The 21,294-nt window shown below is 50.1% G+C and overlaps 1 protein-coding gene and 1 pseudogene across 2 annotated transcripts; one reads left to right on the forward strand and one right to left on the reverse strand.

The window, feature by feature from the left end:
• Positions 1 to 2,344: 2,344 nt before the first annotated feature.
• On the forward strand, positions 2,345 to 2,863 carry LOC122913080 (annotated as a pseudogene).
• An 8,209-nt stretch (positions 2,864 to 11,072) lies between these two features.
• Positions 11,073 to 17,307, reverse strand: BATF2 (basic leucine zipper ATF-like transcription factor 2). Of its 2 annotated transcripts, none has more exons than XM_044261187.1 (3): positions 17,093 to 17,307; positions 15,698 to 15,799; positions 11,073 to 12,755 (listed from the first exon to the last, which is right to left on the reverse strand). In XM_044261187.1, the coding sequence occupies exons 1-3, from the start codon at positions 17,129 to 17,131 to the stop codon at positions 12,072 to 12,074; spliced, it is 825 nt and encodes a 274-aa protein (XP_044117122.1). In that variant the 5' UTR covers positions 17,132 to 17,307; the 3' UTR covers positions 11,073 to 12,071. The 2 variants fall into 2 exon arrangements, with proteins under 2 accessions (XP_044117122.1, XP_044117121.1); XM_044261186.1 differs by having other exon boundaries at positions 11,073 to 12,758.
• Between the last annotated feature and the right edge of the window lie 3,987 nt (positions 17,308 to 21,294).

Here is a 21,294-nt window from a genome sequence, read left to right on the forward strand (position 1 = left end):
GGCTTCCTGGAAGAGAAAAGACCAAAAAGGGGTCCTGAAGGATGTGTGTCTGTTGGGCTAAGAGACACAAAGAGGGACAAAAGACCCAGAGATAAAAAATAGCATGTTGTGTGTGCACTTCGGTGAGAAGCTCAGTTTTACTCGGATCTAAGGATAGAGGTGTGGAATGGCAAGAGATGGAGTGAATGAAGGAGATGGGGCTGGATCATGGAAAAGCTTGCGCTGAGGCATGTGAATGTATCCCCAAATCTATAAGGTGTTTCTAAAAGCTAGGTTTTGGGGGCACCTGGGTGGCTCAGATGGTTAAGCATTTGCCTTCGGCTTAGGCCATGATCTCAGGCCTCTGAGGTCTCAGATCTCAGGTCCTGCTCTTTGGGGAGCCTGCTTCCCCCTCTCCCTCTGCCCCTCGCCTCCCTTCCAGTCCCTTCTGTGCATGCTCTCTCTCTTTCAAGTGAATAAATAAAAATCTTTAAAATCAATCAATAAATAAAAGCTAGGGTTTTGGTGGGGCTCAGTGGGCTACGCATCCAACTCGGGATTTCCATTCAGGTCAGGATCTCGGTCTTGAGATGAAGTCCATATGGCGCTCTGTGTGTAGAGCTTGTTTAAGATTCTCTCTCTCCCTCTGCCCCATCCCACCTGCTTATGTGCGCTCGCTCTCCCTCATAAATAAATAAATACATAAATAAATAAATAAATAAAAAGTTAGATGTTGGTTTTAGAAGTGCCTTCCTTTCCTGCTCTGTTGATTCTAACTCATCCTTCTAGGCCCATCTCAAAGTCCTCCTCTTCTGAGAAGTCCTCTCGGATCGCTCTAGCCGGAAAGATCGACTCCTTCCTGCGGCTCTTTGCCGGGCTTTGCACTTTCTAGTCAGTCTGCCTGGAGGGTGGCAGCGATAATTTGTCCCACTTTGGGCTACTCATGATACTCGACGCTGCGTCAACTCATACAAGGTGCTAATAAATGTTTGACGAATGTGAATGAATACATGAATGGAGGAAGTTTTTGGGGCAGCCCAGCTCCAGAATCTGATCATAGTAGTTCTCAAATTTGAGCACGTGTCAGAATCACCTAGAGGGCTTGTGGATTGCTGCAATTAGCTCCCCAAGTTTCTGATTTATAGGGGGGCCTGAAAATGTGCATATTGAACATGCAAAGTTCCCAGGCAATCATGATGCTGCTGGGGAAGACCACACTCAGGGAACCTTCGATGTGGCTGTGATTACAATTCACATGCCTCTCATAGCCAAGCCGTGGGCCAGGCATTATCAAGAGGCCCTCATTGCTGCTTCTTATCACAGCCCTCTGACCACCTAACCCTTCAGAGGATCCCTTCCTGGAATTTCCTTAGTCTTTTTTTTTTTTTTAAAGATTTTATTTGTTTATTTGACAGACAGAGATCACCAGTAGACAGGCAGGCAGAGAGAGAGAGAGAGAGAGAGAGAGAGGGAAGCAGGCTCCCTGCTGAGCAGAGAGCCCGATGCGGGACTCGATCCCAGGAAGCTGAGATCATGCATGACCTGAGCCGAAGGCAGCGGCTTAACCCACTGAGCCACCCAGGCGCCCGAATTTCCTTAGTCTTGCCCCGGTTCCAGCCTTTGGAGCTGGAGCAGGGCATTAGAGTGCCCTCTCCTGGTCCGTTGCTTCCAGGGACTCCCTAAGACTTCTCAGAGGAACCCTGGTCACATGGGTTCCTTAACAGGCTTCTCTCCCGCTGAGTAGTTCCACCAACGAGCCCCAGAGGACAGAACAAATCCTGGGTGTGACCTGTGAGGAAGCCTGGGATACGGCACGGCTCTTTCTAATAGGGTCAGAAAAGGGTCTTGTCTCCTTTAAGAGCTGCTGCTTCCTGGGCCTCTGCAGCTCCCCATCTACCTCTCCCTGGGTGGGAAGGAGCCCTTTCATTAACAGCTCCACTTCCTGCAGCACCTGGGGCTCCCCCTCCCCGGAGTCCTTGTCACCTCCCTTTGGGCTTCCCAGGTCAATTACCAGAGCCAGGTGATAGTCCTCAGCCCTCAGCTGGGGGAGGCTGGAGGCCAGAGACTGGCCTGGTGGGGCCACAGGGAAAACTGGCACAGACAGGCAGCCCTGTGGGTAGGACCAAGGAGGTTTCCTAAGGGAAACTATCATTTGATTGGCCAATTTTTTTCTCCTTCTTTGTGTTGTTGGGTGTCTGGGCTCTCTGCAAGGCTGTGAAATACCCAAGCGGGAGACTTGTAGTGCTCAGGGATGCAACAGATTGGGCTAGGTATGCTCAAAGGGGCCTCAGAATCCTTCTGGGCTCCTCCAGTGCCGGCTGCCCCAGATGGAGTTACAACCGGTGGGCTGTCTATCCCCAGGTCCATGGCCAACAGTGAACACGCCTTCACTGCCATCAAGCCTGATGGAGTCCAATGCAGCCTCTTGGGAGAGATTATGAATGTTTTGAGCAAAAGGGATTCCTCCCCATTGCTATGAAACGAATCCAGGCTTCAGAAGACTTTCTCAAGGAACACGACATTGACCTGAAGATTGTCCTTTCTTTGTGCCGGCCTGGTGAAGTACTTAAGATCAGGGCCTGTGGTTGCCATGGCCCGCAAGGGGCTGAATGTGAAGACAGACCAAGTGATGCTCTGGGAGACCAACCCTTCTTACTCCAAGCCTGGGACCATCCATGGGGATTTTTGCCTCCAGGTTGTCAGGAACATTACCCATGACAGTGATTCCGTATAGAGTGCAGAGAAGGAGACTGGCTTGTGATTTTGGCCTGAAGAGCTGGTAGATTAGAAGAGCTGTGCTCAGAACCGGATCCACCAGTGAGGAGAGAGCAGACCTCAGCGCTTTGCCCACTCTGTTTCCTTTCCCTCTCATGGCCAGGGGGCCAGGCTTTAGCAGACCCAGTTAGTTTAATCTGGAGGGGAACAGGGAGTGCTCCCTGTTCAGTATCATGTGCTACCATCAGATTAGAATGTTTTATTCCTCCCACCACCACCCCGAAAAGAGAATCGTTCTGGGCTCAGCTTAGACGTTGGAGGCCTTTGTGAATTTAGTGGGGAGAGTTGGTTTCTGCTGGTGGTGTTAGCCATAGGACAGAAGCAGAGAACCCCAGCAAGGAGGTGAGAGAGACTCTGGAAAGACCCCTTTAGAAGGCTGATCCTTGGAGAGGCTTTGTGTTTGGACCTAGCTGGGAGCCTTGAGAAGTTCAAGTGTGCCAAGAATCCTCCAAAGAATGTGATCTAGACACTGGTCCCAGGCCTAGCCCAGGGAATCATATTGCTGGGGGGCACTCTGCATTTGTACCAAGGATTCCAGTGGCTTTTGTCTAAATTTAAAAATATATATATAGGGGCGCCTGGGTGGCTCAGTGGGTTAAAACCTCTGCCTTCGGCTCAGGTCATGATCCCAGGGTCCTGGGCTCGAGCCCCATATCGGGCTCTCTGCTTGGCAGGGAGCCTGCTTCTTCCCCCCTCTCTCTCTGCCTACCTCTCTGCCTACTTGTGATCTCTGTCTGTCGAATAAATAAATAAAATCTTTAAAAAATATATATATATATATATATTTATATATATAATGAAAATCTTCAAACATATAGAAAAGTTGTACACCTATCTCCCCAGACTATCATTCTGATTTAATTCTACTTGCTTCATCACATACCCGTCCATCTACCCATTCTTCTTGCCATCCATCCATCCATGATTTTTTGAGAATTTCAAAAAAGTTGCAGATATCGGTATACTTCCCATGGATCCTGCCGCATGCACTTCATTAAATAGAAATCATACTGACTTATGAGTTTTTTCTTCTGAGATAAAATTTACACGAATGAAATGCCTACATCGTAAGTGTACATTTGCTTCATCTTAACAAATGCATACACCTGTGTAACCCAAATCCCTATCAAGATATGGACCATTACCAGAAAGTTCCCTCATGGCCCCTGCCCAGGCAATCTCTGCCCTCATTTCTACCACCACTACCACCCCCAGAGATTACTACTATCCTAATTTTTACCCATCATGGATTGTTTGCTTGTTTTAGAACTTTATATAAATGAAAGCATAGAGTGTATACTATTTGTGTAAGGCTTCTTCCACTCAGCATAATGTTTGTGAAATTTATCCATATTGGTGCATTTTGTTCCTTTTGATCACTGGGTAATATTCTATTGTATAAATGTATTACAGTTTATTTATCCATTTTTCCAAGTGATGAGCATAACTATTACAGTGATTGTATTAGTAGAGTAGTTAATGATATAGGAAATGCCTATGCTATTCTTTTTTTTTTTTTTAAGATTTTATTTATTTATTTGTCAGAGAGAGAGGGAGAGAGAGCGAGCACAGGCAGACAGAGAGGCAGGCAGAGGCAGAGGGAGAAGCAGGCTCCCTGCCGAGCAAGGAGCCCGATGTGGGACTCGATCCCAGGACGCTGGGATCATGACCTGAGCCGAAGGCAGCTGCTTAACCAACTGAGCCACCCAGGCGTCCCTCTTTTTTTTTTTTTTTTTTTTAATGCCCTTGCTATTCTATTAAGAAAAAAATTTCAGGGGCGCCTGGATGGCCCAGTGGGTTAAAGCCTCTGCCTTCAGCTCAGGTCATAATCCCAGCGTCCTGAGATCAAGGCCTGCACTGGGCTCTCTGCTCAGTAGGGAGCCTGCTTCCCTTCCTCTCTCTCTGCCTGCCTCTCTGCCTACTTGTGATGTCTGTCAAATAAATAAATAAATAAATAAATAAAATCTTTAAAAAAAGGAAAACAATTTCAGGATGCAAAATTTATATACACTAGGATCCTAACTGTGTGAAGAAAATAATTCATAGGAAATAGGCTAAAATGTCAACAGTAGGCTTTGCTCTGCTCTAAAAGCTTTTTATATTAATAAATTTTATTTTGTTTATTTATTTTTTTAAAGATTTTATTTGTTTATTTGACAGAGATCGCAAGTAAGCAGAGAGGCAGGCAGAGAGAGAGGGGTAGCAGGCTCCCTGCTGAGAAGAGAGCCCAGTGCAGGCCTTGATCTCAGGACCCTGGAATTATGACCTGAGCTGAAGGCAGAGGTTTTAACCCACTGAGCCACCCAGGCGCCCTTTATTTTGTGTATTTTTATAAATAATTATAGATTCACAAGAAATTGCAAAGGCAGTCCAAAGAGGTCTTATACGTTTCATCCATTGTCCTCAATGATTGCATCTTACCTGACCTTGTACAATATTAAAACCAGAGAAGTGTCATTGCTATAAAGCACATGTATAGTTCAGAATCATTTTATCAGGTGTGTGAATTCATGTAATGACCACATGCAAGGTACGGAATTGTTCCATCACCTCAAAGATGCAACCCTTTATAGCCACACACATCTCCTCCCCAACCATCCCTAACCCTTTGCAACCACTAATCTGTGTTCCATCTCTATAATTTCCTCATTTTGCAAGTATTCCATAAGTGAGATCATGCAGTGTGTGGCCTTTTGAGATTTGGCCTTTTTCATTCAGCATAATGCCTTGAGATCCATCAAAGTTGTCAAGTGTATCTGTAGTTCATTCCTTTTTATTGCTGAGTAATATTCAATGGTATGGATACTCCCCCCACACACTCATACACACTTTTCAAAGTTCCTACTGAACATAAAATATTTTAATCCTTAGGAAAAATGAAAAGTTCTGATGGGGGGGTGGGTAATGGATAGAGAAGAAGTTCATGCCTTTAAGGAAATGTCGTGTTGAATTAAATAAGAGAATTTTAGCTTTGGGATGCCCTTGGCAGTCACCTAGGTTAAGTTTTTCATTTTTCAGGGGTTCTCCTTGCAATATCCTGACAAGCAGTTATGCAGCCTCTGTGTGGATATTCCTAGTAATGGGAACTCACTATCAAATAAAGCATTAGATTGACAACAAAATATGCCTTTCTTATTTTTTTTTAAATTTTATTTATCTGACAGAGAGAGACACAGTGAGAGAAGGAACACAAGCAGGGGGCGTGGGAAGGGGCAAAGCAGTCTTCCTGCCAAGCAGGGAGCCCAGTGTGGGTCTCCATCCCAGGACTCTGGGATCACGACCTGAGCCGAAGGCAGACGCTTAATGACTGAGCCACCCAGGCGCTCCAAAATATACCTTTCTTCATAGAACCTGGGCTTGACTGAGAGAAGATCTCTGTCGTTGGTTATCTTTGCCCTGCCTAGGGTCTCTTCCCTATCTCCCCTAACCAGGTAGACACAAGTCCAAGACAGTGAACAAAGCCTGCAGAGCCTGAGCAAGCCATTGAATATGCTAGATCTAGGAATGACCTCTCCAGGGAGATTTCAGTACTCACTGGTGTAGAAAAACAATAGGCTGCAGACCTTTCAAAATGGAATGAAATTCTGCATGAACGCACACAGAGCTACCCACAGTCCCCTAGCAATAGTCTTCTTTCTGCATTGTAGGATGCCCTCCAAAAGGCACTGAACCACTAATCCAAGAGGAAAGGTCTCAGGTTTTCTCCTGCTTGCAGTCCTTTATAGCTGACCCAAGATCAATTTCTTCCCCTTTAGCTTTCCTTGAGAACAGATTCTGATCTGTCCATGGTTCTGATTGTTAATGGATTTCACTGGACAGCCATGTGGGTCCTTTCACTCATTCCTTCAGGATAACTAACATTTATTGAGCACTTACTATGTGTCAGAGACTGTGATATCCTCCTTACATTTAGCCTCTTTTTACTGAAGTCTATCAGATGTAATGAAGAGCACAGGTCGTAAATGCACAGCTTAACGAAGTTTCATACAGTGAATCCATTTCATACATCGAACCAAAACAAAGATCAAGAAATAGAACATTATCATCACCCAAGAAGGCCTTTCATCTCCCCTTCCAGGTGCTACCCTCCAGTTGTAACCATTGCCTTGACTTTTGACAGCATAGATTACTTTGTTCCTACTTCTATACTTTATTTATATAAATGGATCATACAAACTGTCTTCTCTTTTGTGTCTGGCTTTTATAGCCCAACATTATGTTTGTGAAGTTTATTCATATTGTTCTAGATAGTTGTGGTTGTGTTGCCATGTAGCATTACCTCGTGTAAAACATTCCACAATTTAGGGTCGCCTGAGTGGCTCGGTCATTAAGCGGCTGCCTTCAGCTCAGGTCATGATCCCAGAGTCCTGGGATTGAGCCCCACATCGTGCTCCCTGCTCAGCACGAAGCCTGCTTCTTCCTCTGCCTGCCACTTCCCCTGCTTGTGTTCCCTCTCTCGCTGTGTCTCTCTCTGTCAAATAAATAAATAAAATCTTAAAAATAAAATTCCGCAATTTATTCATTCTACTGCTGATGGGGCATTTGAGTTGTTTCAAGTTTTCTACCACTATGAATATTGCTGATAGAAACATTCTTGCTCATATCTTTAGATGAACAGATGTCTTTCCATAATATATAAGATATTTCATATACATGGATATATAGATATGTATACACATACATACATATACATTGGGTGGAATGTGGTACATTTTTCAATTCCCATCTTTCAGATGAGAAACAGAGGTTTGAAGAAGTTGACCTAGGAAGTAGTAGGACATGAGCTGGGATATGAATCCTATCCTGTCTGGCATTGGAGCTCAAGTTCTCTAACCATCATGCTTTACTGCCTTCCAATGCATGGGCCATTTAAAAGTATTCATGATGCTGGGGTGCCTGGCTGTAGAGCATGTGACTCTTGATCTTGGGGATGTGGGTTCAAGCCCCATGTGAGGTGCAGAAACTATGTAAAAACAAAATATTTTTTAAAATATTTTATTTATTTATTTGACACAGAGAGAGAGAGAGAGAGAGGGAGAGATCACAAGTAGGCAGAGGGGCGGACAGAGAGTGAGAGGAAGCAGTCTCCCCACCGAGCAGAGAGACCCATGTGGAGCTGGATCCCAGGACCCTGAGATCATGACCTGAGCTGAAGGCAGAGGCTTAACCCACTGAGCCACCCATGTGCCCCAAAATAAAATCTTTAAAAAAGAAAAAAAGTACTCATGATGTGCCAGACTGGTTGCTGCTATTGAGGGAGATAAAAAGATAGGAAGGCACAGTCACGCAAGAAAGAAAATGATAGAGGGGTGTGATAGGAGTCTGAGGGAAAGGGGGTTAATTTTATCTTGGAAGACCACAGGAGGCTTCCTAGAGGAAAAAGCGCCTAAATAGAAAATGCAGGGGTCAGATAATGGGCATGCCAGGATGATGAGGGAAAGAGTGCCAGGCTGAGAGAGTCTGGGGGCAGAAGAGGAAGTCCTCATAGAGTCACAGCTGCAAGGGCCCTCAGGGGTCACCTTGCCCAGTCCCTATTGTCCATGCATCCATTTTTACATTGCTGACTTCCAAATTGATATACTCAGTCTTGACCATCACCCTGCTCTCCAAACTCTTTTCTATTTAGTTGGATGACAAACAGGCATCTCAAATTAAGATTGCCAAGACAGGGCTCCTGATTTTGTCCCCATGCACTCTACACTGCTCCTCTTCCCATCTTTCTTGTTCTTTGAAACTACCAGACACCAACTACTCAGGCCTCCAACAGCATCATCATGCTTCCTTGCTCCGTTTCCCTACATCCAATCCATGAGCATCTCCCATCAGCGATATCTACAAAGCATACCCTGAATGTGATCTCTCATTACCTCCTCCCCACTACCACCCTGGTCATGATTACCATCACCACTCATCTGGATGACTGCAACAGCCTCCTTCCTGCTTTCCCTGCATCCATGCTCCTTTGGAAGGCCACAAAGAGAAGCCTTCTTTGCCTCTTACAGGTTCTGGTGGTTCCAAATGTTCCTTGGTTTGGAGTTTCCTAACTCCAGTCTCTACCTCTGTCTCCATGTGGGCTTCTCCTCTGCACCTTCTCTTCCAATTATTGGTGACCTCCTTTTATTGGTCATTAAATTTAGGGTCCACCTGGATAATCTACAATGATCTCATCTTAAGGTCCTTAATTACATCTGCAAAGATCCTTTTCCCAAATAAGGTCACATTCATAGGTTATGGATGGACGCAGCTTTTATGGATCCATCATTCGACTGAGATGAATCTCAGAAGCTAAGAGAGTTTAAATTGAGTTTAAGCTTTAGTTCTCCAGTGAGTGATTACTTTTCAAAGCGTGTGAGACTCTTGGCCTGCACATACTTGCTATCTCAGCACTGACTGTCCATGCACCCCTTCAAAGGTCATTCTGTGGAGGGGGTGTCTGCGTTGTGTTTGCTGCAAGGCTAACTTGGGGCTATGAGTCTAGCCAGGGACCTTGCCACTACCCCAAACGCACCAGATCATTGCTGGGGGTATAGCCACCGTGACTAAGGGCCAAAATAGTTTCCTTCTGAAAAATGATCTTCCCAAAGAGAGCTAGCTACCGGCTATGCTGGTAATAAAAGGAAAAAGACAGGATCCAAGAAAGTGCTGGTTTTGACCAAAGATGGGGTAGGTAACCATCCCAGTGGTTCTCCCTTTCCTGGTTTTTATGTCCTTGTGTAATCCCCTCCCCTCAAGCATAGGCTGAGGCTACAATACAGTAAAAGTGTCAGGATCATTTCTAAAATTTCTGTGGCTTCTGTATTGCTCACCTTTTCTCACTCTCTAGCTTTCTTTCTCCGAGGGAAGCCAGCTCCCATGTCGAGCTGCCCTGTGGAAAGGCCCACATGACAGGAAACTAATCGCTCCTGCCAACAGCCTACAAGAACCTGAGGTCCTTGGTCCAGCAGCCCGCAAGGAACTGAAACCTGCCAACAACCTTGTGAGGAGGCTTGGAAGTGGACTCTCTGAGGTCCGTGGACAGCCAGTGAGTGAGCTTGGAAGCTGATGTCCCCGCCCCAGGTGACCTTCCCAGTGATGCAGCCTTGGCCAACACTCTGACTGGAGTTCGTGGAAGACCGTGAGCCAGATGACCCACCCTGAGCCATGTCCAGATTCTTGCCCCCACAAAAACTGCGAGATGCTAAGACATTTGTCAGTTAAGCCACAACGTTTTGGAGCAATTTGCAGAGCAGTGATAGATACATTCAGAAATAAACTCCGAGGATATATTCAACCATGTTGAAGCCTTATGCTATAATAGTAACTGTGTTTACAAATTTGAGGATTCACAGATATTAGCTCATATCCCTTCCCAAGAATCCTACAACATCTTCACCCACTCCTTTTCTTTTTTCTATTTTTAAATAAACATAATATCAAACTATAGTGACAGTTACACATTCTATTTTTTTCTGCCTCATGTGTTGAGCATTTCCCCATCTCATTTACTATTCTTCAAAGCATTCTTTTTCCCTCACTTCTCTTCAGCGGCCCATTATAGGAATGCATCAAAGTTAATTTAGTCACTTCCCTCCCTCTTTTATGTTTTGAGCTTAAGGTGGGGTTTTAATGCCTTGGGTCACATTGATGAGTACGTGCCGGCCCCTTCAAGCTGGGCTCATGGGAGGAGTATGGGGTAGGTAGAAGGCAGGATCATCTGTGTTCGATGAACACAGTGCTCCTGATGTCCCATCAGGTCTGTGCCACTTCCTGGCTATGTGTCCTTGGGCTTGGTACTTAACACTCCCAGGCCTCAGTTTCCCCTTCTGAATAGTGGGAGTAATGCCCATACCTACCTCACAGAGTTATTAGAGGCATAACCTGGAGTTAACCCAGCACAGTATCTGACAGATTTTAGGGTATGTGGACTCAAGCCAGACCACAGTATCCTCACACACACACACACACCCTACTCCTTGTTGAGTCCTGGACTCAACATGGTACACGGACTCTCATTCCAGACTCCAGCTGACCCCCAATCAAAAGCACCTTGGCTTTCCTCCCATCAGCCTGCTCTCCGTGAACCTGTGCTGACCCCGGCTGGGGCACCATCCACAATCCTGCAACCATCACACTTGGTCTAGTTGTGTGGTCCTGGGCAAGTTCAGCCCGGCTCTGGGTCTCAGCTTCCTCCTCTGCGATATTCAGAGGGGGTTAAATGGGAAGGTGTACGAGGGATTGCCCACCTCTAAATAGAGTTTAGAGGAGGATTAGTCCCTCTTCTTTCAAAGGCCCTTCAGTTTCAACCGTGCCGAGTACGACCAGAGATTTAACGAACGGGCAAAGGCAAAAAGAATTGGAAAACACTTTAATTTATTTACCATAGCATGTGTGCCGAGACTTGCGCTCAGTGTCCTGGAGTGTGTCAAATACCAGCATAGTAGTCTGTTTACATGTGTGTGAAAATCTGGGGGAAGATTTGGGGTTTCTCCTCTCAGGCTCGTTACTGAGCTTGTCTTGAGTCTGAGTGAGAACCCCTCCCCATGACCCCATCCCGGCGATACTGCCGCTGAGCTGATAGTGCCTGGGAGAGGCAGGGAGCTATTGGGGAATAGCCTGGAGAGCTGACCTCGGAGAATCTTCCACAGGTCTTGGTATGGCTATGGGTGCCCCTCCTGCAGAAATCCCTGCGGGTGGAGGGGGACTGTTCCAGGCTTCTCCCCAGCTCCAGACTACAGGTTCAGTTCCTTGGCACTGAAAACACTGCTAGGGGAGAAAGAGTCCACTTCCGGGCCTTCTGGGCCCCTGCCTGGCCTCTCCCCATGCAGGCTTGGACTCTGGACTAGCCCCAGCTAGGGCGGGGTTTCAGGAACTGTCCATGGCTCTGGGAATCGAAAACCAGAAGAAAAAGCTCCTCCCTGCTCCCAGCACGTAAACCTCCTCATACCAGCCCCCAGTTTCTAGGACTTTAGCTCCTAGGGTGCCCGGATGAGGATCCCACCAGGAGAAGGAAGAGCAGATGGTGGTGTTTCAGGTCCCAGAAAAAGACTTTGTGACCTTGGGCATGTCACACGGCTTCTCTGGCCTCTGTCTCTTTATCTAAAAAGGTGGAGTGATCATCTGGATTTTTGCGGAATGACCATGAAGTTGAAATGAGATAATGGCGGTCACAGGGCCCGGCGGAGTGCTGGGCAGCAGCGAAGACGTTCTTTTCCTGGTGAAATGGTGGGCCAGCTGGTCAACCAAGAAAGGCAACCTCCAGTGGAAGACGAGGAGATGCCTGTGTGCTAAGGCTGCTACTTCAGCCCAAGAAAGGGGCTAGCTCAGCTCCCAGGGATGCGTTAGAAGTGGACTTGAGCAGAGGAGAGCAGGGGGAAGGCCAAGAGGGGGTGGGGGCTGGGATCCACCCCCAGCCCGAGCTGATGTGCAGCTGAGAGCACCGCAGGCTTGTGTTCGCTACCCTGCAGGCAGGCCACCCCCAGAGCCACTGAGAGGTTGTCAGGGGAAGACCCCAGCTTCCCGCTGGTGGGGTGCTCCATCACAAGGGGTTGTAGAGGGCCGCATAGGGCTGGGGGGCTGGGCAGTAGGGTGTCGAGCTCAGAGGAAGGCCTTGGAAGGCTGGAGCCAAGGGGTGAGGCTGACTGGACAGGGCTGGGGGACGGCTGGGCAGAAGGTGCGGTGACCTTGGTAGAGCCAAGGGACAGAGAGGGCAGAGGGGACACGGGGAGGCCAGGCGAACTGTGAGGCTGCAGATCTGGAGAGAGCCGGTGAGCCGAGGGAGAGGAGACTGGGGTCTGGAACAGGCCCAAAGGCTCCTGGCAGCCATGTTGTCCATGGAACATGGGGTCCGGGGGCCGCTCCGTCTGGCCCCAGCCGCCAGGAGTCACTGGAGCCAAGCAGGTGGCAGAGTCCACAAGGCACATGTCCTCGTGTGTGCGCAGGGTCCGGCTCCACCACACCAGCTCGGCCTGCAGGGCCTGGATCTCCTTTCGCAGCACGTGGTTGTGCTTCTCCAGGGTCTCGTGCTGCTGGGGGCAGAAGCAGATAGGTGGGGGAGGGGATGTCAGCCAGCACGTGCCTTATACCCTGCCCCCAGCATCCTGGACTTAGGGGGAAAGGTATACTGCTGTCCAAATGCCTGAGCAGGGACCCCTTGGCTCCTCTCTGGCCGGCTCCCCACAACCACCCAGCCCATCTCTCCCATTCTGCTCCTACCGGGGCTCAGACTGGCCTGCACGCCACTCGTACCTCCAGTCCCCTGAGCCGGCTGGTCTCCACCAACTGGCCACCTCCACTCGCCTGAGAACTCCATCAGCCTCCTGACTGGGGCATCCCTGAACCCGTCCTGTTCTCTTGGCCCAGAGGAACCATTTGGTAATTATGACATCAACTGCATGTCCAAGTTCAAGACCTTCAAAGTCTCCCATGCCTCCCTGGGCACCGTGGCCCCAGCTCACACCTCCAGCTGTATCTGTCTGACGTCTCCTGCTCCCCTGAACTTCCTGTCCCCCCGGTGGACTCTGCTTCTTCACATTTCCTGTCTCCTCTGCCCGCACACTCTGCCAGCACCTCCCCGCCTGGGCTAACCCTGACATGGCCTTCTCATGACCGCTTGGAGGTCATTCTGTCTTGCACACCTCTAGGCGGCTTCATGCCCTTGTCAGACCTCCCTAGCGCCCAGAACTGACTCACGGAGGCGCTGTGAGAGGAGCCCTGGGTGGTGTTTGCACCAGAATGTTCTACTCGGCACTCCTGAACCAGCATCTGGTAGGTTCTGTTCTGCCGAACTCTGGGTCCTGCTTACCCACTGAGAGCAAGCAGTTTCTAAACGACCATTTATAGTGACAGCAATGAAAGAACTTTCTTTCCACAGCTCCAAAGGGTGAGTGACTTCCTCTGGTTCCCTCCCCTACATCACTGCTTTTGTGGACAATTTTTTATTTATCTTTTATTTATTTTCCTTTTTTCATTTATTTGAAAGAGAGAGAGCCTGCGTGTGCGGGGGAGGGGGGAGAGACAGAAGCTCAAGCCGACTCCTTGCGGAGCACAAGGCCCCAGCCAGGCTCCATGTGGGGCTCGATCTCATGACCCTCGTGACCTGAGCTGAAACCAGGAACCCATGGAGCCACACAGGCGCCCTTTTTGCAGACAGTTTTTAAAAGGAGAAGCCACAAGGATGTTTTACATAAAAAAGTTGCTGCAGACATGAACTCAAAATGCAAACAAGCCTCAAAACCACCAGCAGCCCTACTCCTGGGCTGGTCTCTGCATGTGGAATGATATTTTTAAAACCCGGCATTAGGTCACCTCTCACCTAAATTCTCCAAAGGCTTCAATTCACCTCTAGAAACGGAGTCACTCGCTGGGTCCCTCCTACGTTCACTCGCCACCTCCAGGCCGCTCACGTGTTACCTCCTCAGGGAAGGAGTCCCCAGTTCCATCACCCCGCCCTCCCTGCTCCCTTGTCTCTTCCCTGCTGTACTTGACCCCACAGTGCTCATCACCAGCTGACATCCCAAATCCCTCATGGATCATTTATTTTCTGTCTGGCTCCCCCGTGAAAATATGAGCCCTGGAGAGTGTGGGGTAGGCTTTTGTCTGCTGTGTCCACAGCTGCATCGCCAATGCTGAGAACTGTACCTGCCACACGGGAGACACTCAATAGAACTTTCTAGAAGGAAGGAACACGTGAATACATGAAGTCTCTACCCTGCCAGGACGGTGTCCTGGTTCTCACTCACACACGCTCATGCCAGTGCTATTTCATCTGCCGGCAATGCCTTTTCCTACCCTCATCCATTTGGAAAACGCCTATGCATCCTTTAAGACCAGCTCAGACTCCATCCCCATGGACACCCCGATTCCGTGACCTGTATGTTGCCCCACCCAAGTGCTCCTAGAGCGCTTTATTCTGACTCTATCATCTGCTCCTCAGGGCACAACTGAGTTTCTTCTATTTGTCAGGCCCTGTTCCAGGGATGGGGAAAGAGCAGGGGACACAATGGTTCCCTCCCTTCACGGTGCTTCCAGTCTGGTGAGGGAGACAAGCAACAGACCTCTAAAAATCTAAGTTAAGAAAACAGGTAGCAGCTGGGTCTGGAGATCGGGTGTTTTAGGAAAAGCCTTCTGAGGAGCTGACATTTAAACCAAACAGCCGGAGAGAGTGAGGATCTAGCCGGGCTGAGGTCTGAGGCTAGAGGGAATGGTCTCTGCAGAATGGCTGGGTGTGCGTGGCCAGTGAAGGAACAGGGAGAACAGGGTGTGGGGTAAGGGGAGGAGACAGCATAGGACCTTTGGCAGGGAGGGTTGTGAATTTCACTCAGCGCTCTAAGGACTAAACTGTAAGCAGCTTTCCCAAGGGCCAGGTCCTGAGCCCAGCTCTGAATCCCCTTCCCTGGGCTGAAACTGGTGATGTCCTTTATCTCTGCACAGAGGAAAAAGAAAAGCTCCAAGGGTCAGGTTACCACCCAAGGTCAAGTTACCATCCAAGGTTAAGAGGCAAGGAAAGTGGAGCCTCCCACCCCGCCCACCACCCACTGGGGTCCTTTGCCTCTTCTAGTCTCCACAAGGGTCCTGACTGTGGGCAGGGGTTGTGGTCCCCATTTTTGGATGAGGACAGGGAAGCTCAGCAAAGGAGGTAACTTGTAGGGATGAGTGCCACGGGCTGGGGCTGTAAAGCCAGTCCCTCTTCACCCTGAACCAGTTTCTCCTAGGGTGAGTGCTTGTCTCTTCTCCCTAGATCCGGGGCGCCTCAAGGACAGGGCTGGGCCTCGGACACACCTTTGTGTCCCCAGAGGCCACCCCGAGTCTGGCACAGTTTGTACTCAGCACCTCTCTCCGGCTCAGGCGACCTGGGAACAGACAACCGTGGAGGGGGAGCTGCTCACAGCCAGGGAAATGGGGATGGAGAAAAGGCAGCCAGGCCAGGTAAGTGGAGTCAGGGTAGGGAACAGAAGGCATCCCTGACCTGGTGCAGGGCGTCCGCCTTGTCCGTGTGCTTCTGCCGGCTGCGCTGGGCCGCTGCGCGGTTCTTCTGTTTCTTCTTCAGCCTCTGATGGTCCTCGGGGTCCTGCAGGGTGTGAGGCAGAGAGCTCAAGGGTTCCGGCAGGTGCCTGCACCCTCTGACCTGGCCATCTGTAAAGCCACACCCTCCCCGATCCAATTCCCCAAGGGTCTCCCGTCTCCTAGAGGACCCCCTCTGGCTTCCTGGGCACCCACAGACGGCATCGCTCGCGTGGTACACCTTGTTGCAACACCTGCCTCACCCACACATCCTGCTTACAGCTCCCCATGGGGGAGGACAAATGGAGAAGCCCAAAGCCTCAGTTCCAACACAGACAGAACTGACTTCACGCCTACGCTCTCCTTAGCAGCCATCTGGCTCTGGGCAAATCGCTCCCTTCTCTGAGCCCCACCGCCTCATCTGTGCAAGAGCCATAAAGCTGGCGTGCGCCTCGTCTGCAAGGTCAGGACCAGGGTCCGATTCGGCTCCGTGAGCCCGTGCCCAGCCCAAGCCCGAAGCTCATATTCAGGGACTCAACAGACATTTATGGAGCACCTACTGTATGCTGGGCACTGAGCGAGGGAGACAGAACCGCAAATCAAGCAGGCAAAAATCCCTGCCCTCCAGTTGCTGACTTTCTAGTGTGGCTGCAACCTGGAAGGAATGCATGAGTGGACCCTGCTCCCCAGCAGTGCCCCTCCCCTTCCCCTGGGCCCCACATTAGGGCATCCTGGTCCGTGAAACTTAGACAAGATATTTAACCCCAATGTCCAAAGTTTTGGAAGGTCAGGCAAGAGAGAATGTTGGAGCCCCACAGCCCAAATCCCCCTTCCCCTAGGTCACTCCGCAGGTGTGTTCTGAGTGTAGGGAGTTCAGATAAGACCCTGCCCTCCCTGGCTGAGGACTCCATGCTGCTCAGTTCAAGGTCACTAGAAGACCATTGCAGGAGCTGGGAGGCCCAAGAGACTGGAGCCTGGTGGGGGAAAAGACCTGTGCTTGACAGAAGGAGGTGGGCTTCTGGTACTTGGGTCCTAGGAGAGGAACAGGGCCTCCAAGGGAAGCCAAGCCAGGGAATTTGGGGAGAGCAGTTGGGGGAGGGGTGGGCGAGAGGACAGCCCTATTCAGAAGCCACATCCTAAATGGGAACGTGGCTCTGTCCTGTGAGAGCAGGAAAGCCCGCATTTCAATCACCTGGGGAAACTGAAGCCCAGAGAGGGTTTATGTGGGTCCCACGGTCACACCGCCCATAAGTACAGAGCTGGGACTAGAAGCTCTGAACATGTTCCTCCCTGCCTAGAAACTGGGGACGCTTGGCCCTATTCCCCTTCTCATCCCCTGTCCCTGGTTCCCTGTACTCACCGTCCTGGTCAGTAGCCCATTGCCCCCACAGAGGTGCATGGCTTAGGCAGGGGGTAGGCAGAGGCTCAGTTCGGGTGTCCCTCTGCCACTGTGACCTCCCAGTGCCCTCTGGGGGCCCAAGGAAGTGGCAGCTCTTTAAATCCCCGGTGACCACTCCGCCCCCAGCAAACCAAGTTTCAGTTTCTTCTAAAGCCACCGGCTGCTCAGAATCCCTGGCTCGGGTTGGCTCACGTGGCTGGAATTTCCTAACATGAACTGGCCTTCCGGTTGGGTCCCTTTTCTGGAAGGAGAACGAGGGAGGGTGGCCGGAGGAGGGGAGACCAAAAGCCTGTTAGCGGGAGGGTGTTCTGGGGGAGGGAGAGCAGGCGGCCAGGCACAGAGCCAAGAGGGGAAGCCAATGGGGAGCCGAGGGCTCATGTGGGACATGGGAGGGCCTCTGGGCTCTGGAATTGTAAAACGTCCATGTTCGCAGCCCACCTCTGGCCCGTTGGAGCTGCGCGGCTTTGAGAAGGTGATTCACCCTCTCTGAGCCTTAGTTTCCTCATCTCTAACCAGTGTAGGGGGATGGTACAAATAGCTATTCACAGCTTCACAGAGGAACCAAGCAAGACAATACAACCACCCCCAAACCCTCTGAGACCAATGTTGAGGCAAGTGTGCAAAAATAAGCAATGGCCCTTAAGTAGGAGAACAGATGGATAAATTACTGTGTTTTCATTCAACAGACCACGCAGCAGGAGAGGGAGTGGTGTCTAGCGGTTAGGAGAACAGCTTCCAAGCTATGTGACTTGGGGACATCATTTCACCTTTCTGGGGCGCCTGGGTGGCTCAGTCTTAAAGTCTTAAGCGTCTGCCTTTGGCTCAGGTCATGATCTCGGGGTCCTGGGTCAAGCCCCACATCGGGCTCCCTGCCCAGCATGGAGCCTGCTTCTCCTTCCCCCTCTGTCTGCTGCTCCCCCTGCTTGTGCTCTCTCGCTCCTTCTCGCTCTCTCAAACAAATAAACACAATCTTAAAAAATAAGAATTTCACCTTTCTGTGCCTTTGTTTTCAAATCTATAAAGTGGGGATAAAAATAGTTCTGTTGGGAACGTTACAAGAGTTGAAGCGGGCAATGCACCTGCCACTGTGCTTGGTACAGAGGAAGAGTTCAACAAGTCTTTGCAGCCACGAGCTGTGGCCGGTTCGGAGCTGCACTGAGCATCATGCGAGTCCATCGTGTCCAACTGGTTGAAAATCACAAGCTGCAGCAAGTCCGAACAACACCAGTTCTGTAAGGTGTAATCATATGGGTACGCAAATTTGTAATGAAAGTATAAAAATGTGGGGCTTCAGCTCAGGTCATGATCCCGGGGTCCTAGGATTGAGCCCCGCCTCCAGCTCCTTGCTCAGCGGGGAGCCTGCTTCTCTCTCTGCCTCTGCCTGCCTCTCTGCCTGCTTGTGCTCTCTCTCTCTTTCTGACAAATAAATAAATAAAATCTTTTTTTTTTTTTTTAAGATTTTATTTATTTATTTGACAGACAGAGATCACAAGTAGGCTCTGCCTAGAATCCGGCACCAAACCAGCCTGGTCTTTAGATTCCGACTCCGCTCTGATATTTGGAACTCGAAGGTCCGTGACCTGCAGCGTCAGTGTTGTGTATGTACGCCGCAGACGACAATGAGATCATACCTAGTTTGCAAAGTTGCTTTGAAGATGGAAAAGAATGAGCTGAGAAGCAAGCTCTTTGCATATTGCAAAGTGCTCTCCCACTAGAATCCATTCCCATTGGCGAGACTGGTGGGAACGCAGGATTAACGAAGCCTCCTAATTTTAAACACCCAGGTGGGTGGGATGGGCAATGACCGCTGGGCCTCCATCCTTGAAAGGGGCCTTCGAGCAGAGGCTGAAGTGGGGCACCTCCTGCAGGGAGGCTGCCTTGATGTCTCTGGATGATTTTTGTTCCTCAGAAACCAAGAGGGCCAGGTCATCGTGCCCAAGGCAGGCCCCTATGGGCTCAGTAAACCAGTGCATGAGCTCCAAAGGGAAGGATCTGGGGAAGCCACACACATCATGTAACCAAGAAAAAATATCTGTGGGTCAGGGGGCAGTGGCTAGGGCCCCATCATTCCCCAACTCAGCCCCCAGCTCCAGACTCGGACCCCCAGTCTTTCCCTCTGCAGACCCTAGTCCTGGGTGGAAGGGAGACAGTCCCTGAGTGTGCCTGTGGCCCCTCTCCAGAGGCCACAGCCCTGGAGGAAGTCTGAAGGAGGCCGCGTTTATGGCTGGCCCTCCCTGAGGCATGGCAGGGATGAGGGACACAGAATGGTAATGTTTAACCAGGAATGGCTTTGCGTGGCTTCCCCCCGCCCACCTCGCTTAGAAGGGGAAGACACTAATGCCCGGGGGAGGGGACAGAGCTGGAGGCAGGACACGCCTCTCTCCTCTGAGGCTTGAGTCCTCGTCCACAGCCAGGTTGGAACGGCCTGATCTCTAGGTCAAAGCCCGCGGCCCCCACAGGGGGAGGCTCGGAGGCCTCCCCAGACTAGAGCTACAGAGTGAGACCTTGGGCAATGGGTCTTTCCTGTCTTACTCTCTGAAGTATCCCCAGGGCCTCAGACACTGCCTCCACATAGGGGGGTGTTCAACAGATGAATGAACGAACGCAGGTCCTGCCGACAGCTTGTCAGAAACCCCAGAAGCTTCCTGGACAAGTAAAGAAGCTTCTGCCTTATTCGTTCCCATAGGACCTGCTTTGGGTTCCTGGGGGTCTCTCCTTAGCCAGCCTCCTCATTTTAGGAAACAGAGGCACAGGGAGGATAGAGTCCCCCAGCTGGTTTGAGAGATGCCCTGCCCAGTTCCTTCCCACACCTTACAGGCTTGGAGGGATGCTGGAGGTCTCCAGTTATCCAGGAATGAGGAGCCTCTGGCTAGGTCTCCCCTGCCACGTGCACCCCTCCCTTGAGGCCTGGTTTTCTCTGCAGAACAGAAAAAGAGGCCAAGCGGTTGCGGATGGAGCCGAGACTGGCTATTGGCCTCCCACTTGCAACTGTGGATGGGTCTGCTCGGGAGTGAAGCCTCGGCCACATCGGTTCACCTAGGCCCAGGACAGGAGCCACACACCCAGCACATCAGCTGGCAGGGAGGGGTGGGGAGTCCACGGCAACAGAGGGCACTTCCTTCTGGGGAGATCAGAGGTCTTCCAAAGAAGAAACTCTTCAGCAAGGACATCGAAGGACGAGCAGGCTCCGTCCTGGGACCTGGAAAGTTTTTTTAAAGATTTTATTTATTTATTTGACATATAGAGATCACAAGTAGGCAGAGAGGTAGGCAGAGAGAGAGAGAGGAGGAAGCAGGCTCCCTGCTAAGCAGAGACCCCAATGCGGGGCTTGATCCCAGGACCCTGGGATCATGACCCGAGCTGAAGGCAGAGGCTTTAACCCACTGAGCCACCCAGGTGTCCCTGGGACATGGAACTTGATCTCGGGTAAGTCACTTAACTCTTCATGCCTCTTTCGTAAAATGGGCATGATAAAAAAGGGATTTGATGAACTCATATGGAAAGGGCTTAGTACAGTGCCTGGCACACAGAGAGTCACATAAACATTGGTAAAACTTTTAACAAAGGTATTCAATAAATACCTGATAAATTTTTGTTCACATATCCAAAGGCTTGTATTTTATTTCATTATTATTATGTATTTTAAGAAAAAAATGGTGTGGGGTGCCTGGGTGGCTCAGTTGGCTAAGTGTCTGCCTTCGGCTCAAGTCATGATCCTAGAGTCAGAGTCTTGGGATCGAGTCCCACGTCGGGCTCCCTGTACAGCGAGGCGTCTGCTTCTGTCCTTCCCCCTGTTCGTTTTCTCTCTCTCTCTCCCTATCTCTCACTCTCTCAAATAAATAAAAAATCTTAAAAAAAAAAAAAAAGAAAGAAAGAAAGAAAGAAAGGAAAGGAAAAAAAGATGGAGTCCCTGAGGGATGAGATTTTTTCCCCTATGAAATACCTTCTCAGTGGAAAAAAAAAGCGTTGCTGTCCCTGTGTAAGCAGCAGTACTTAATATTTGAAATCAGTTGCTCGGGGCACCTAGGTGGCTCAGTGGGTTAAGCCTCTGCCTTCGGCTTGGGTCATGATCTCAGGGTCCTGGGCCGGGCTCTCTGCTAAGCAGGAAACCTGCCCCCCCCCCGGCCCTCTGCCTGTTTGTGATCTCTCTCTGTCAAATAAGT

This window comes from Neovison vison, chromosome 7 (genome assembly GCF_020171115.1).
Source record: "Neovison vison isolate M4711 chromosome 7, ASM_NN_V1, whole genome shotgun sequence".
In the NCBI taxonomy this organism is placed as follows: domain Eukaryota; kingdom Metazoa; phylum Chordata; class Mammalia; order Carnivora; family Mustelidae; genus Neogale; species Neogale vison.